The sequence below is a fragment of the Lagenorhynchus albirostris genome, chromosome 10 (genome assembly GCF_949774975.1).
Source record: "Lagenorhynchus albirostris chromosome 10, mLagAlb1.1, whole genome shotgun sequence".
Classification (NCBI taxonomy): Eukaryota; Metazoa; Chordata; class Mammalia; order Artiodactyla; family Delphinidae; genus Lagenorhynchus; species Lagenorhynchus albirostris.
This window is the reverse complement of record NC_083104.1, coordinates 52,197,013-52,213,147: the sequence shown is the minus strand read 5'-3', so window position 1 is coordinate 52,213,147 and position 16,135 is coordinate 52,197,013. Positions and strand designations below refer to the sequence as shown.

The window sequence follows — 16,135 nt, the reverse complement described above, 5'->3', positions numbered from 1 at the left end:
GGCAGATGCAAACTAGTATATATAGGATGGATAAACAACAAGGTCCTACTGTATAGCACTGGGAACTATATTCAATATCCTGTGATAAACCATCATGGAAAAGAATATGAAAAGGAACGTACATATATGTGTAACTGAGTCACTTTGCTATACAGCAGAAATTAGCACAACACTGTAAATCAACTGGACGTCAATAAAATTTTTTTAAAAATGAAGAAACAGGTGGAACTGGGCTGTGGTTGCCCCAGGAGAGGGCCCGGCGTTTTCCCGCCTCTGCACTCACACCCCATGTGGGCCCCTGGCTTCCTTCCGCCCACTCAGCTTGTTTGTGTAAACTGAGCCTGTGATAGTGTGAGGTTAAGCTTTGGTCTAAAATCACCGATACTAAATTAGAAATACACGGGCTTTTCTCAGATGCACACCACCATATTCACCCCCACGTGAACACCCTGGGCTTATTGGAGTAAGACTACAGGCTTTCCAGATAGGCTCCAAAAAAGAAAAACAGCCTAGCCTGAGATTGTTTCAGAAGGAAGGTAATTGAACCAATAAAGCAGGTTTAGATGAGAAAGCTTGGAGTCAAGGGATGCCATAAGTGCATTATTCAGTAGAGGTGAAATGACAACTTTTGCTAATTAGGATGTACCCTAAACCCCCTTTCTATTATGCTTTGTTTTCTCCAGTTCTTCGCCTTCCTGGTCACCATCTGCTATGCTGGAAACACATATTTCAGTTTTATAGCTTGGAGATCCAGGACCATACAGTGATTCGCCATTTTGAGAATTAAAAGGGAAAAAAAAAAGGAAGAATCTCACTGTAAAAACAGCTGTAGGTATAATGTATATTTCCAGAGAATTGTATTTAACTAATGTTTTTATATACTTAGTTAAATTTGCTCACAGTGGTTTGTTATAATTAAACTGGATACTTATTTGCAAAGTGCTGTAGCTTATAATGAATCTTAAATATCTTGTTGATGTCTTCATAGACCTTATTTTCTTAGGCAATGTATTAGAAATAGATAAATTGCTAATATTAAGAATGCATCAAGTTTGTAAACCTAACTTTTAAAAATGCCAGATTCTTTTTTCATTAAATGTTTCGCAATCCAGGGTAATGTGGCGTCTGACTCAGGAAAGGAGACTTATTGCTGAAGCCTGAAGCTGGGGGCTGTGCGGAATTCTTCATCCTCATGGGGTTGCCTGGGGTGATATTGCCAGGAGACACTGTCCACAGCCCCCAGGCCAGCGTGGTCAGAGAGACCCATCTCCCCAAGTCTGGGGATCGCTGGCGGCGTGAGTCCCACATGCCAACGGGTTGGCACAGAAAGCATCTAATGAGACACTAGCCTTAGAACTTAGTAATGAGCTCGCCGTAAGTGGTGCTCTGAGCACAGTGGCTGATGTGCTGGTGGTATTTTTTTCTAATACAGATTAAAATAAGCTCATAACCATTAAAAGGAGAAATACTTGCATGTACCTTAAAAACCATCTTGCTGACCATAGAGACACAGGTACCATATTAGGTGGAACATATTGGACCAAAAGGCTCCAAATCTCCAAGCCCTAATATTTTGTAACATTGTTATTAGATATTATGAGACCATGGGAAGAACTGTGTTCCGAAGGCAGATGTGCACTTAGAGGAAGTGTTTTTAGGCAAGATGGTTCTTGCTGGAATGGCAGTGTATCTTGGGTGATTTTTCAAACTGAAAAACAAAAAACCACTGAAACGTTAGTATAGTTGATGATAGGGAGAGGGTTCAGCCGTGCACTCTGTAGACATGGCCCCGTGGCCTCCTCTTTTCTGCTCGTGTGGCAGTGCTGTTTTCTTTCTGTTGTGTGTTGTTTGCGTTGGTTTTCCTGTTCAGCTAATTCCTTAGCCAACAAGCTCTGTTTCCCCCTATAAAGGAGAGTTGGGATTTCTTCAGTGTCTAATGACACCCACCCCGGACCTTTGAAAGGAGCAATGAAGAATGTTCTTGGGTTGTGTGTCCAAAAAGGTAGGGGGGAGGGGACACCAAGAGGGAGAGGTGGGGTGGAGGGTGGGAGTGGGTGGGCGTGGGGAACATGAGAGGCCTCTTTGGGTCCCGCATGTAGCCATGAAGCTTCAGCTTCAGTGACGCAGACCTGCAGGTGACCGGGGCTGCGATCTTTCTGGAGCGGTGTTCCCAGTCATCACCCAGACAGCCTCCGACTTGCTGATTTTGCAAGAAGAGCTGAAATAACTAGTCAGGGTTTGTGTGTGCTGCCTCTCTGTCTATCTCTCCCTTTCACACTCCCAGAAGCATGTTCACCTTGCATGCACCTGGTGGATTTTTTTTTTAATTGAAATATAGTTGATTTACAATGTTGTGTTAGTTTCAGGTGTACAGCAAAGTGATTTAGTTATATATATATATATATATATATATATGTACACATATATTCTTTTTTACATTCTCTTTCATTACCTGGTAGATTTTTAAAGTACTTTATATTGCAGTCAAGTCTCCATAAGAGGCAGAAAAACTGTAACCTAAGAGGTCTGTTTCTGGAAACAGTCATAAAGAAAGAAGCCTGCTTTTGTGATTGTGTGGGGGTGTGTGTGTGTGAGTGTGATTTCTATAATCATGGACACATATATAGCAAGTAACTTCCGGAGTAAAAGATTTCATAAGCCACTTTGAAATGTCTTCCAAATAGACCACAACCAGCCATAGGCCTTTCCTGAACCGGTAGCGCCAAAGAGATCTATTTCAAGAGATCAGTGGTTCATTTGCATCCATGCGGAGGGGACTTGCTGTCGTGTTTTTATATGTGGCTTTTCAAGAGCATGACCCTTTGTGTTGCCTTAAAAGTTCACCCCAAAAAACCACCAAAAAACCAAAAAACATTTATTTTTGGCTGAAAGGAAATTATTTCTTCTTTTGAATGCTGAGAGACTTTGTTCATGAATAATTTTTAAGTGTGGGTTTTTAGACAACAAAATGATTCTCTATTATTCAGCTAAAGCTATTAAGTTTTGAACTGGGTTTAATTTTTCTCTCGAGAAAGAAGAAAAAAACAAAAGCAAAGCCACATGCAACACAGCCAGCATAATAAGAAGAATAGGTTTCTGGGGTTGAAAAATGTTGTTACAGGGATAGTATAGAGTGTGCTTACGCTCTGCTGTCTGTGCTCGCTGTCTGCATTCACCTCTCAGCCCTTCCAGAACCATCACGTTCTCTTTGATAGAGCCGGGTGGGTTTTAATTTGATGTATTTCCACACTCATGGCAAATCAATGAAATGCTTTAGGCATTTAATCTCTCACCATTGCTATTTCCAACTCATAGCCCCCAAAGGTAAATATTTAGCCAATATTTTAAAACTATAAGAAAATCTAGAGACAAGAATGTTCAGTGTCAGTTGCTTTTGTACATATTTAAATTGCTCCCTTCATAGGAAAATCCCTTCAGGGTATCAGCACACAAAAGATTTTAAATACATAAAATATCTCTGCGTAGAGGACAGACATTTAAAACCACTAACTGAAGATGCAACCCTGGGTAGAAAATCAGTTTAAAAGTCTATATTTCTGTTCCCTAGACAATTATTAAATTGAAAAGAGAGATTTTCACAGAAAAAAACAATCCAGGCATACAGGCAGACCTCATTTTATTGTGCTTCACCTTACTGCACTTCACAGATACTGTGTTTTATACAAATTGAAGGTTTGTGGCAACCCTATGTGGAGCAAGGTGCCATTTTTCCAGCAGCATTTTCTCATGTCATGTCTCTGTGTCACATTTTTGTAATTCTCCCAATATTTCAAACTTTCTCATGTTTCTTATGGTGATCTGTGATCAGTGATCTTTGATGTTACTATTGTTCATTGTTTGGGAGCACCACAGACCATACCCATACAAGATGACAAACTTAATCAGTAAATGTGTGTGCTCTGACTGCTCCACCAACCAGCCATTCTCCGTCTCTCTCCCTCTCCTCAGGCCTCCCTATTCCCTGAGACATAACAATGTTGAAATTAGGCCAATTAATAACCCTACAATGACCTCAAAGTGTTCAAGTGAAAGGAAGACTCACATGTCTCTCAGTTTAAATCAAAAGCTAGAAATGATTAAACTTAGTGAAGAAGGCATGTCAAAAGCCCAGGCAGGCTCAAAGCTCAGCCTCTTGTGCCAAACAGCCAAGCTGTGAATGCAAAGGAAAAGTTCTTGGAGGAAATTAAAAGTGCTCCTTCAGTGAATACACGAATGATAAGAAAGCAAAACAGACTCACTGCTGATATGTAGAAAGTTTTAGGGGTCTGGATGAAAAGAAGATCAAATAAGCTTCAACATTCCCTTAAGCCAAAAAAAAAAAAAGCCTAACCTAGAGCCAGGTCCTAAATCTCAATTCTGTGATGGCTAAGGGAGATGAGGAAGGTGCAGAAGAGAAGTTTAAAGCTAGCAGAGGTTGGTTCAGGAGGTTTAAAGAAAAAAGCCGTCTCAACATAAAAGTGCAAGGTGAAGCAGCAAGTGCTGATGTAGAAGCTTCAGCAAGTTGTGCAGAAGATCAGATAATTCATGAAGGTGGCTACACTAAACAATGGATTTTCAGTGTAGACAAAACAGGCTTCTGGAAGAAGATGCCGTCTAGGACTTTCATAGCTAGAGAGGAGAAGTCAGTGCCTGGCTTCAAAGCTTCAAGGGACAGGCTGACTCTGTTGTTAGGGGCTAATGCAGCTGGTGATTTTAAGTTGAATCTAGTGCTCATTTACCATTCTGAAAATCCTAGGGACCTTAAGGGTTAGGCTAAGTCCACCCTGCCTGTGCTCTGTAAGTGGAACAACGAAGCCTGGATGGCAGCACATCTGTTGACAACATGGTTTACTGACTATTTTAAGCCCACTGTTGAGACCTACTGCCCAGAATAAGATTCCTTTCCAAATATTACTGCTCATTGACAAGGCACCAGAGCACCCAAGAGCGCTGATGGAGATGTACAATAAGATAATATTGTTGTCGTGCCTGCTAACACGACATCCATTCTGCAGCCCATGGATAAAGGAGTCATTTCAGCTTATTATTTAAGAAATAACATTTTTCATAAGACTTTGACTGCCATAGATAGTGACTACTCTGACGGATCTGGGCAAAGTCAATTGAAAATCTTCTGGAAGGATTGACTGTTGTAGATACCATTAAGTACATTCTTGATTTATGAGAAGAGGTAAAAAACATCAACATTGACAGGAGTTTGCAAGAAGTTGATTCCAGCCCTCAGACTTTAGTGGAGGAAGTCACTGCAGATGTGGTGGAAACAGCAAGAGAACTAGAATTAAATATGGAGCCTGAAGATGGCACTGAATTGCTGCATCTCCTGGTAAAACTTGAACAGAAGAGTTTGCTTCTTATGGATGAGCAAAGACAGTGGTTTCTTGAGATGGAGTCTGCTCCTGGTGAAGATGCTGTGAAGCTTGTTGAAATGACAACCGAGGGTTCAGACTGTTAGTTGATAAAACAGTGGCAGGGTTTGAGAGGATTGACTCCAGTTTGGAAAGATCTATGGGTCAGATGCTATCAAACAGCACTGCAGGCTGCAGAGAAGTCATTTGTGAAAGGCAGAGTCAATTGACGAAGCAGACTTCACTGTTGTCCTATTTTAAGAAACTGCCACAGACGCCCTGGCCTTCAGCAACCGCCTGATCAGCAGCATCAACATCCAGGCAAGACCCTCCACCAGCAAAAAGATTAGGACTCACTGAAGGCTCAGGTGATGGTTAGGATTTTTATTTTTTGCGGTACACGGGCCTCTCACTGTTGTGGCCTCTCCCGTGGCGGAGCACAGGCTCCGGACGCGCAGGCTCAGCGGCCATGGCTCATGGGCCCAGCCGCTCCGCGGCATGTGGGATCTTCCCGGACCGGGGTACGAACCCGTGTCCCCTGCATCGGCAGGCGGACTCTCAACCACTGCGCCACCAAGGAAGCCCTAAACAGAACTTTTATATGCACCGAGAAACCAAAAGATTTTTGTGACTCGCCTTATCGTGGTGGTCTGGGACCAGACTTGCTGTATTTCCAAGGAAAGCCCATATAAGCCTGGGGCAGACGTGTGTACACTTACGCTGAAAAAGGGCAACCTGAGAAGTATTTCCTAACTTGGCCTTACATAAATGTTCTGGCTATGTTCTTGCTGCCAGTTGTAAGCAGACAGCTGTAAAGGAAGGTGAGGTAACTGTTCCAGTGCTGATGACCTAGGATAATGGGGAAGATTAGAATATGTGTTGTTATAAGTAAACTTAGGTGTTCGGTGTATATAAGAGAGGATCAGGTTTGGGGGAAAGTGCTTGGCAATCTAGAGGTGATAATTTTTCAGAAACTTCGGAAGGTGAGTGGCAAGAAAGTTGAAGAGACATTCCATTTGGAAGGTGTGTTTTGAGAAAACTTGTGTCAATGGCAGACTTTTTTTCCAGAATATTCGGAATACCTCATCCAGGATGTAGCCGACCTTGTTGCTGCCTCAGCATCCCTTCTCCCCACCTCTTGTTATCTGACTACCCTAGTTTTTATTGCACATCCATACCACCCACTTACACCCCAGCAACTTCGGGGAAAGCCAGCTCCACTGTGCTCTAGGGATGGCCTAAGCCAGTCCCACCTCAGCCACAGCGACTGGTTCAGGCAGGGGCACGTGACCAGGCTTGCTGGGGAGTTCTGGGAAAGGAGTTCTGAGGAAATGCGTAGGCAGGAAGTTGTTGGCAAATATCTTGCGACCACAAGGAGAAGCCAGTCGCGGGATGAAGGTGACTGGAAGAGAGATGGAAGGGGAAAGAAACTTCTTAATGATGACATCATTGAGCTTCCAGCTCCTCCAGCTTAGTGGATAGAGAACATCTGTACTGTGAGGAAAGGAACCAGGTGAAAACTACATAGGCTGTAGGGATGAAGTGGTACATTTCCAGAAATCTATTTCACTATACATATGAAGAGCCTTAAAAATTATCCATTCCCTTGAACTTGGGGATGTTTCTCTTAGGAGTAAGAGAAGCTCCTTACTCCTGATTTATGCACAAAGATGCTAATCCTGGTCTTATGTATAATACGGGGGGAAAAGAACTAAATTAGCCTGAAACCCTAACAGTAGAAGAATGATTCAATAATTAATTAAATCCATTGCATGAGACTTTAGAAATGAATGCACTACAACCCAAGTTTATTCAGAGTCACCATCATTAATGATTTAACTTTGTATTTTTAACACATTTTTCAAGCTGTGCTTGAACTGTGGTTGCTAGATTGGTTATTAAAACGAAGAGCAGTTGTTAAAGTGCTGTCTTCCTAAAAATATATAATGGAGAAAAATAAGTTGTACACACAAAAAAAATCAATGCTGCCACTAAAAACCCTTTGTAATTTTTAACAGGAAATGTTTGTGGTATAACTTGCAGTTTACAAAAGGCAGAACAAACCAAACTGTAAAAGGTGGTGGGATCATGGGGTGATTTCAGTTTTGTTTTTTCTGAATTTCCCCCAATTTTCTACAATGAGCAGGAAATACCTTCATCATCAGGAAATAAATATTTTTAAAAGACAAGAGAAGGCAGTGGTTTCAGCAGGTCAAAAACAGAAAAAGGATCCTTATTATTTGTGGAAAAAATAACATCTTCAAGTTCTCTTATAAAGGTGGGCAGGTGACCAGAGCCATTGCATAAAAACCATTCAAAGGACTATGCCCATTCCTTGGTCTCCTTTTGAAGGGAAGTGTAGTCATCTTTGGTCATCATTTATTTCATTTATGAAAGATTTCATGGATAAAGAAGGAAAAAGAGCCTCCTCTCCTCTCCTCCCTCTCCCCTTCCTTCCCTCCCCTGTCCTGATAACTTCATAGGAATACTGATGCTGATAGAAAACGTTAGCACAAAAAGCTAATTATTCCTTACATTTGTATGTTGCTTTGTTACCTTTCTTAACATTTTCAGATTCATTTCTGTTTGAACCTCAAAAATGAGCGCTATCAGCCCATTTCACAAATAAGAGCACTGAGGTCCAGATAACTTCACTTGTGGGCAGACCAGCAACCAAAGTCCCATCTCCTCATTCCAAAGGTCAAGCAAATAAAACCAGGACCTTTATGCAGATTGTCCCACTGCTAAAGGAGTTAGGGGTCCTCCATTGCCCCACTCTTGCAAATGTACAGCCCCAAAGCATAGCAAGTCACAGCCAGTGGAGAGCATTCACAAAGCAGATGGTCTACAGGGAGCCTACAGTCTACTTGGGGAGTCACGGCAACACACAGGAAATTATCAGAAAATGAGAGAAAATTGTCCAAGGTCAGCTCCGCTGCTGATCCATCCAGTGTCACCATGCTCTCATCAACCACTGCCAGACATCAGTCTGAAACGTGACATCCACCATATAGGGTGGGCTTTCCAGAGACACATTGGGCGGGGGTGATGGTGGTAATTCGGGGACCACCTGTGTGAGTCAGCGCCAAATTCTCAAGTGTAGGCAGGAACCAAGTACAAACATCCTGAGCGGGGCAGCAAGCGTTAGCAATGTTTCGTGTCCCTCAGTTGTTTACAGACGTTTCTTGGGGGTATCGGAGGGACATGGTACAAGGCGTGTAAGCTGGTCAAGGTTTATGAACAAAAAGGGCAGGTCTGAACCAAGGGCAGCCCAGAGGTTTTTGCTTTGTTTGCTTGCTTGGTTTTTGCTAGGTCGTGGCTCAGAATGCTGTTTGCCCGTCTGCCAGTGCCCCAACCTGCCAGACACAGCCGTCCTCCATCCCAGCCTATTTCAGGGTCCACTAACGTGTACCAAATGCCTGAACACGTGTAATCTCATTCACTCCTCACAGCAGCCCTGTGAGTAAGCAGCGCTGCCCCCTGCTTTGCAGATCTGGAGATTCCTGCTCCGAGGCACCTGGATTCCCAGCCAGGTCTTCTAACTCTGAATCCAGTGCTCTTTCCACGCTACTCTTTTCTTGAATCTCCAGATAGGTTTCCCCCCCATTTTCAAGTAGAAGATTATTCCTTATGCACAACAAATAATGCAAAGTGAGCATTCGTGTTCAGACTTAGTTTTAATTTAATAGACCAGTGAAATTGATGTGACCTGTTAGTCACACCTGATAGTCACGATTATTCTTGGGCTTCATGGCAATTAAGCATAAATAAATGGTTCTTCCACTATCAAATTGAAAAGTAATAAAGATGCACCGTTGTGTTCCAGGCATTGTGATTGGTGCCATGGATGTCAGGATAAAGGCCCAGAAGAGCCTGCACACTGTTGAGGACTTGCTATATGCCAGGCACTGTGCTGAGGACTTTCCAGGCCTTAATTTATCTAATCCTCATAGGAGTCATGGCAGGTGGTATTTTCCAAAGATGACTTGACAGTATCACCATGCAACTTCCTAATCAAATGATGGGAGCCCACCAGGGTCACCTTACCCTTACTGGGAAGTGGTGGGAAGTCAGGGAAGGCTTCCTGGAGGAGGAGGGGCCACCTCAACCACACACACTGAAGGATAAAGAGCTGTTAACCAGCCGTCAGTGAGTGGAGAAGGGAGTTCAGACAAACACTCAGAAGCATGATATAGCAGAGGGCGTGACGTTCATTCAGGCTTGAGCATGGGGTCCAAAGGAGTGGAAGCTGCTAGATGTGGCTGGAGAGGTGGCAAGACAAGATGGCAAAGGTGGGTGGGCCCCCTCACTCTTTTTTTTTTTCCCCCTCTTTTGAGTGCACCCAGCCCTGCACCCACCAAAGCCCTTCCTCCCCAGGGGGCAGCCCTTCCCGCCAAGAAGTCATCACCCCGTGTAGACACCTCCGTGTACTTGGCCGCAGGTCTGGTCTGTGGAACCTCTTCTTGCACTCCGGGCCAGCACGCAGCTCTTGTGCTGCCAAGCCTCTCGCTCGGGCTTTTAAGTGATCATGATAAAATGATTAACACAGAGTGGCCACCAGCAGTGATTATTTCCGATCTGAGCTGGGTGGCACGTGGGCCAACGGCAGTCCGAGAAACCCAGCCAAGTCTCAGCTCCAGTGGACTCCGGAAATGCCAGTGGTTCTCAAACTCCCTCATGCATCTGAATCACGTGGGAGGTGGAGGGCCGACCTTGCCAAAACACAGATTGCTGAGCCTCACCCCCAGAGGTTCTGATTCAGCAGGTCTGGGGCGGATGGGGGGGTGGGGCTAAGAATTTGCATTTCTCACCAGTTCCGGGGTGATGCTGGTGCTGCTGGGCTGGGGACCATAGATTGAAAATCACTGATTTAGAAGATTGCTGGAGAATTGGATGAAGGCCCCTGGAAGGAGGGGAAATTATCCACTGCTGGGTTTTTCTGCTTTCCTGAAGCCTTCACTTCAACAAAGACCCCCCGTCATCTCCATGATGGGTTCCGAAGCCTTGGAAAAGTACAAAAGTGAAGATGTAAATCTGTATGGAAAACGACATGCATCAGGAGCTGTCACAGAGCGCCTGCACGGCTATCACATTGTCACAGGAGCCCCGAGATGCAATTATCTTTGTTTTATAGAGAACGAAATGGAAGGCACCGTGACAATTATCTAAACAGAAAACAGATATTAGAGGCGGTTTTTTTTGGTCATGAAAACTTTCAAATGTACACACAAGTAGAGAACATGGCATTACGATTCCTGAAATGCCTCAGCTTTGGCAATGATGGCGCTCAACTTGAGTGGTCATCAGAATCACCTGGGAGACTTGTCAAAACAGAGATTGCATGATTATCTCCACATTCTGGAATTATCAAGACTTTGCCACATTGACAGTCTTCTGATGACAGGACAGCACTGGCATCCAATGATGTCATGAGGTAGATTTTTTGTGTTATTTTGAAACATTTGGAGATATATCAAGTTTGGCCACAGGGACACTCTGCTCAGAGAGAACACTGATAACATTTCATTTCTGTAGTCCTGCTTGCTCATTTTAAAAGTAACCCGGAAGGAGTGCAATGTAGCATCTCTAACTGTTTGACAGCTTCTACTAGAAGTAAACCTATGTTCACCTTGTGACCCAGCAAACCCACTCATTAAGTATTTTCCCGGGAGAAATGAGAGCTGTCCACCAAAAAATCTCACCAGAATGTTCACCACAGCTTTATTGGGATTAATCTCGATGCATCTTGTTGGGTGAAAGAAGCCAGACACAAATGAGAATATTCTGTATTATTTCAAGTACATCAAGTCTGAGAAGAGGCAGAACGAATCTATAGTGACAGAAAGAGGGAAGGAGCACGAGGGAACTTTTTTGGGGGTATCGGCCCGGTATTTGTTGCTATGGGCGGTGGTTACACAGGTGTACATACACATACAGAACAATTAACGGAGCTGAACACGGAAGGTTTGGGCATTTCAGTGTATGTGAGTTATACTTCAATCAAGTACCCTTAGCACATACCCGCAGCCGCACCCAAACCAGATCCCAGGAGGCTGAGACCCAGCTGTGCCCTGGCCTCGCCCATCTCGGAAAGGCCACGGCCCAGGGCGTCTGTTTCCCTCCTCCCTCCAGCCCAACTTTCGCGCCTCCCAGAGGGCGGGGGCTGCCGCCACCTTTTCGGAGAACGCGGGCCAGGCCCTCCTCCGCGCGTCCGGCGGAGGCTGGGTGGGCGTCCTCAGCGCGGGCCGGGGGCGCGGGCCCCGCCCCACCCCAGGACCCCGCCCCTGCGCCACGCCCCCGAGGCCCCACCCAGCCTCTCCGCTTCTGGCCTTCGGCCTCAGCAGCTGGAGGCTGCCGGCCGGCGAGGGCCGCGCGATGTCGCACGGGCCCGGGCTCGTCCGCACCACGTGCAGCAGCGGCAGCGCCCCGGGAGCCGGGGCCGGCGCGGGGCCGCTGGGCGCGAGCTCTTCGGAGGGGCTGCTGGACCCCGTCTACCCCCGCACCCACGCAGCGCTGCTGAAAGTGGCGCAGATGGTAAGAGAGGCCCGGGCGCGAGCCGGGGTCACACGGGGTGGCCGCGGAGGGGCCGCTCCCGCGGCGGGAGCATCGCGCCCCGGGCGGGGGTCTCGCCGCCCAAGTCAAGTTGGAGGGGGCTTCCTCGGGCGAGTTGCGCGTGCAGCCGCCGCGCTGGAACTCGGCGCACCCGGCAGGCCTGTTCGCGCCGCCCCCGCTCGGAGGTCCCAAGTTTTTCCAGCCACTCTGCGGAGCCTGCGAGCTGGTGACCGAAACCACGGCCAAAGTTCCTGTGTGTCTTCCTTCCTCTTCTCGGGCAGCGCCGCTTCGGACCCGGGCCGGGGGTGGAGAGCGGCCGGGCGGCGGCGCTCAGGCCGCGGAAGCCGACCTTCTCCCGCCGCCTCTTTCCCCGGACCCCGCGCCGCAGGGCTTCCTGCTCGGGGCTCACCCTCGCCCGAGCGCGGGGTCCGAAGGCCAGGCGTTCACGGGGGTAGAAAGCCCTGGGACCCTTGGGGCAGCCGTCCCCGGCCCTGCCCCTCAAGTTCCAAGGGCGGGCCGGTTCTCGGGGCCGTTGGACGGCAGCGGTCAATGGGGAAGGCCTTTTGGGGAGCCGGTACTTATCTGGGGAGAGCGGGAGTTGCCGGAATGGGGGTCACTGTGGAGCGGGCAGGACGAAGGCCTGGGCGCCGAGTGCCACCGGCGCTGCAGGGACCTCCAGCAGCGCAGACCTTGCCCGGCCTGTTCTCCTGTTCCCCACTCTTCTCTGCCTTCCCATGTTTTTCTTCGTTACAATTTTAAAATTTTAAACACCTTTCCCGTTTGTTCGGTAAGTTTTGAAACTGGGCTGGGCTCTTTGTGACTCCACTCCTTGTCATGTTTGCAGCCAGAATGGTGAGGGGGAAGTGGTAGTTTTGAAAGGGGGGTTGAAGGAAGGAATGTGGGTTAGACGCAAGGTCACAGATCCAGAGGCAGGGCCTACCAAGGTGGGCCAGCCCCAGGCCTGGACACGGGGTGAGGGCTGCCCAGGCATCCACAGCTCTGTTACTCTGGGTGCTGAGTGTGTGTAGAGGGGGCTCTGGTTTCCTGCTTAGGCCAGACCTGAAGGAAAGAGGGACTTAGTTCCCTTTTCTCAAAGAAGAGCTTCTAGATGGACTAAAAATTAGGAAGTAGAGGCATTTTAGTTACTAACAAAAAAAATCATGCTGAGCTGTGTTGGTTTTGAGCAAGGCATTCTTGGGGTTCAGGCTAAGAGATCTGATCAGCCAAATAGAGGGGACCAGCCTACCTCCCCATCCTTAAAAAAAAATGGGTGGGAGTGGGTCAGGCCTTAACTGAGCATTGGAAAATGTTATCAGGAGCTGAGTGATGAGTTTGGTGGAGAAAAATCACGGTCAGATCCTCCCTTTCGGTCCATGAGTTTAATGGACAAAGATTATGGAGAAGAGAAACCTCCGTTTCACTCTAAGCTCCTAAGCTAGCCTCTTACATCAGGCTCTTGTGCCAAGTTGCAGGTGACAGTGATGGGCCGCTTGTTCCAAAGAGAACAAAGACTTGGAGGATTGCTTCTCTTTGTGCCCAGAGACTCTCACATCTTCCTTCCCTGGGGACTGCCGTGTGGCTGCAGGCTGGTTTGAGCAGAGCCCCTGGGAATGAAGTTGCCCTTGCTGGATGGTCATATTACAACAGCGAGACCACTTAGGACTCTCTGCGTGGGCCCCTTGTCCATCTCTTCCCCATTCTCCTCCTTCTCCTCTTTTCTGGGAGTCTCCCCAAGTCCACTACTCGAGGAAGGAATGTCCATCTGGAACTTCACAGAGTGTAAGCTGGAGCCGGGTCTCCTGGCATCACCTGGATCCCTGAGGGGCCTGAGCTGCAGGGATCCAGAGGACCTTGCTCAGGGCTCCACCAGCGCTCCTCATCAGTTTGTTTGTTCAGCAGACATTTGTGAGTGCCGTGTTCATCTCCATTTCTGCAGAAACAGATGGATTTGACAAAGCCCTTGCCCTCAAGGAATCTTTGGTTCTGAGGAGACACACAAGTCCCCAAACTCCCTGGTTGGGGAGATGAAAGCTCTGTGGTTGCCCACATAAGGGAGGAAGGAGGGAGGGAAGACGAAGGTGACATTTGAGTTGAATCTTGAGAGATAAATGTGGGTGTGTCAGGCTGGGCGTGCCCCGTTGGCCTCTCCTTATTCAGTGTGCGTAAGTCAGAGCTGGGTGATGCTGGGGTGGTGGAAAGGAAGGAGGTAGGGCGAGACATGGGCCAGTATTGGGCAGTTCTTCCCCTTCCCACCCTGACACGTAGAAAGAGGCTTCTCTCACTTCTTGAGCATCTGCTCTCTTCTTACCTCTGTGCAAGCGAGGCGTGTGGAATACAGCCGTTAACAAGATAGATTCTTTCGGCAGTGACTGGGACATTTGCAGAACCATAATAGGGAAGGAGAATCAGTGTGTAGTTTCATAAGCAGTAAAGATGGAAATTTAACTTTCCAGGAGGTTCCTTTATTTTATTTTTATTTTTTGGCTGCACCACGGGGCTTGTGGGATCTTAGTTTCTCGACCAGGTATTGAATCCAGGCCCTTGCAGTGAGAGCATGGAGTCCTAACCACTGGACCACCGGGGAATTCCAAGAAGGTTCCTTTACTTAGTAAATATTGAGCACCTACTATATGCTAGGGCAGTGTGGAAAGCAGAGTAAACCAGACAGGTCAGCTCCTGTTCTCGTTATACTGTAATAGGGAAAGTATTAATCAAATGATTTTAAATATAAAATTATAAACTGGGACAAAAGCTATGAAAGAGAGGTCCTCAGTGTCATAGAGAATTAACTAGGGGGTCTGCCCTGTCTGGGAGGTAAGGATGGGCTTCTCTGAGGAAAGGATATTTGAAGGATGAGGGAACAGTGTTACCAAAAGCAGGAAGAGCACAGACAATGGCTCTGAGGCTGGAGGAAGGAGTAGTGATAATGGTTGGAGGGAAGGAGCAAGGCTGGGAGTGATGTGGGTGAGTCTGGAGAAGTATTCCAAGACTAGACCATCAAGGGTCTGCCAGATAGTGCTGAGGATATGGTCCTTATTCTGAGACTATCCCAGAAGTAATCATGTCGATATCAACCCACCATTGAAGTGATGGTTCTCAACCTGGGGCTGTACAGCCCCCTAGGGGTCATTTTGGAACTTTGTGGAAGCTTCGTTTGGTTGTCACAGGGATTAGGCTCATATTCAGGATGCATCTTATTCATTTCAGTACAGAACGAAGGCACTGCAAGTACTTATTTGCGATTCTAAAGAGGTGAATTGTCAGAAATACGATTGAAGGAACCTAAGTGGGTGTGTGAGTCGGGGGGAGAGTGCCTGAGTTTTCTGGGCAGAGAGAGCATCCTAAAGACTTTCTAGGAGGTCGGAGCAAGTATGGTCTTCCCTTGGACATTCACAGCCGGGATTCCAAATGGAGTTAGACTTTGGGGGATCGCAGCCTCCGATATAACCGTGAATAGACCTGTGAGCGGAGAATGAGCTAGCATAGCCCAGAATGGCCCACCCCTCCGTGTTCTGTTTCAGATCATTTGGTTCCCAAATGCAGCCTGCACCCCCATGCCCTGTTTCCTGGAAGCTGCAGAGTTAAGGGCAGCAAAGAACCTCACTGTCTAGAGTCTTTGACCCCAACCCAGTCCCGATCCAAGAACAAGAAACTGCTGTCCATCAATGGTCAAACGAATAAAAATGATAAGACATAAGTTATGGGCTTTATTCCCAATAACAGAAGTAATACTTGCTCATTGTAGAAACTTTGAGAAACACAGGGAAGAAACTAGGGTCTCCCACTCCCTCTCCCCCAAGATTGATATTTAAAGTAAGGTTTTCTACTATTTCATAGGAGAGAGATAATTTGTGGTTGTTGGTTTTGTTTTGGTTTTACAAAAGAAGGGTGATACTCTACAGTTTGTAAAATGCTTTTTTTGCTTAATATGTGATGAATGATTTCTCGTGTCACTTAAGATTTGTTTGCAGTTAGGTTTTCAGTAGCGTTTTTATAGCCAGTCACAAATGTCCCTTAATCTGTGTGACCAGCCCCCTCCCCCTTTTTGTGGCTCAAGAAGCTTCCAGTTCTGCCCATTCACGAACAAGACAGTGATGAACTCCCCTGTAGAGAAGTTTTGGTGTGCAAAGCCGTAAATACTTCCCAGGGATAAATGGCCCTCACCTTTCACAGAGAGAGGAATGGAGCGCCTCTTGCCCTGCTGGGCATGCTGGCAT

At 46.8% G+C, this 16,135-nt stretch overlaps 2 protein-coding genes across 5 annotated transcripts in view; both read left to right on the top strand.

Annotated features, from left to right (window-relative positions):
- The window catches only part of CMTM8 (CKLF like MARVEL transmembrane domain containing 8), a 91,069-nt gene extending 89,952 nt beyond the window's left edge, over positions 1–1,117 (top strand). For 2 of the 3 annotated variants that reach the window (XM_060162479.1, XM_060162478.1), the window contains exon 4: positions 684–1,117. In XM_060162479.1, coding sequence (XP_060018462.1) covers positions 684–767 — 84 coding nt within the window. In that variant the 3' untranslated portion in view covers positions 768–1,117. The remainder of the gene's footprint in view (positions 1–683) is intronic. The other variant, XR_009542904.1, reaches the window with a different exon arrangement.
- Positions 1,118–11,575: 10,458 nt separating this feature from the next.
- The window catches only part of CMTM7 (CKLF like MARVEL transmembrane domain containing 7), a 42,508-nt gene continuing 37,948 nt past the window's right edge, over positions 11,576–16,135 (top strand). The window contains exon 1 of one of the 2 annotated variants that reach the window (XM_060162466.1): positions 11,576–11,900. In XM_060162466.1, coding sequence (XP_060018449.1) covers positions 11,742–11,900 — 159 coding nt within the window. In that variant the 5' untranslated portion in view covers positions 11,576–11,741. The remainder of the gene's footprint in view (positions 11,901–16,135) is intronic. The other variant, XM_060162465.1, reaches the window with a different exon arrangement.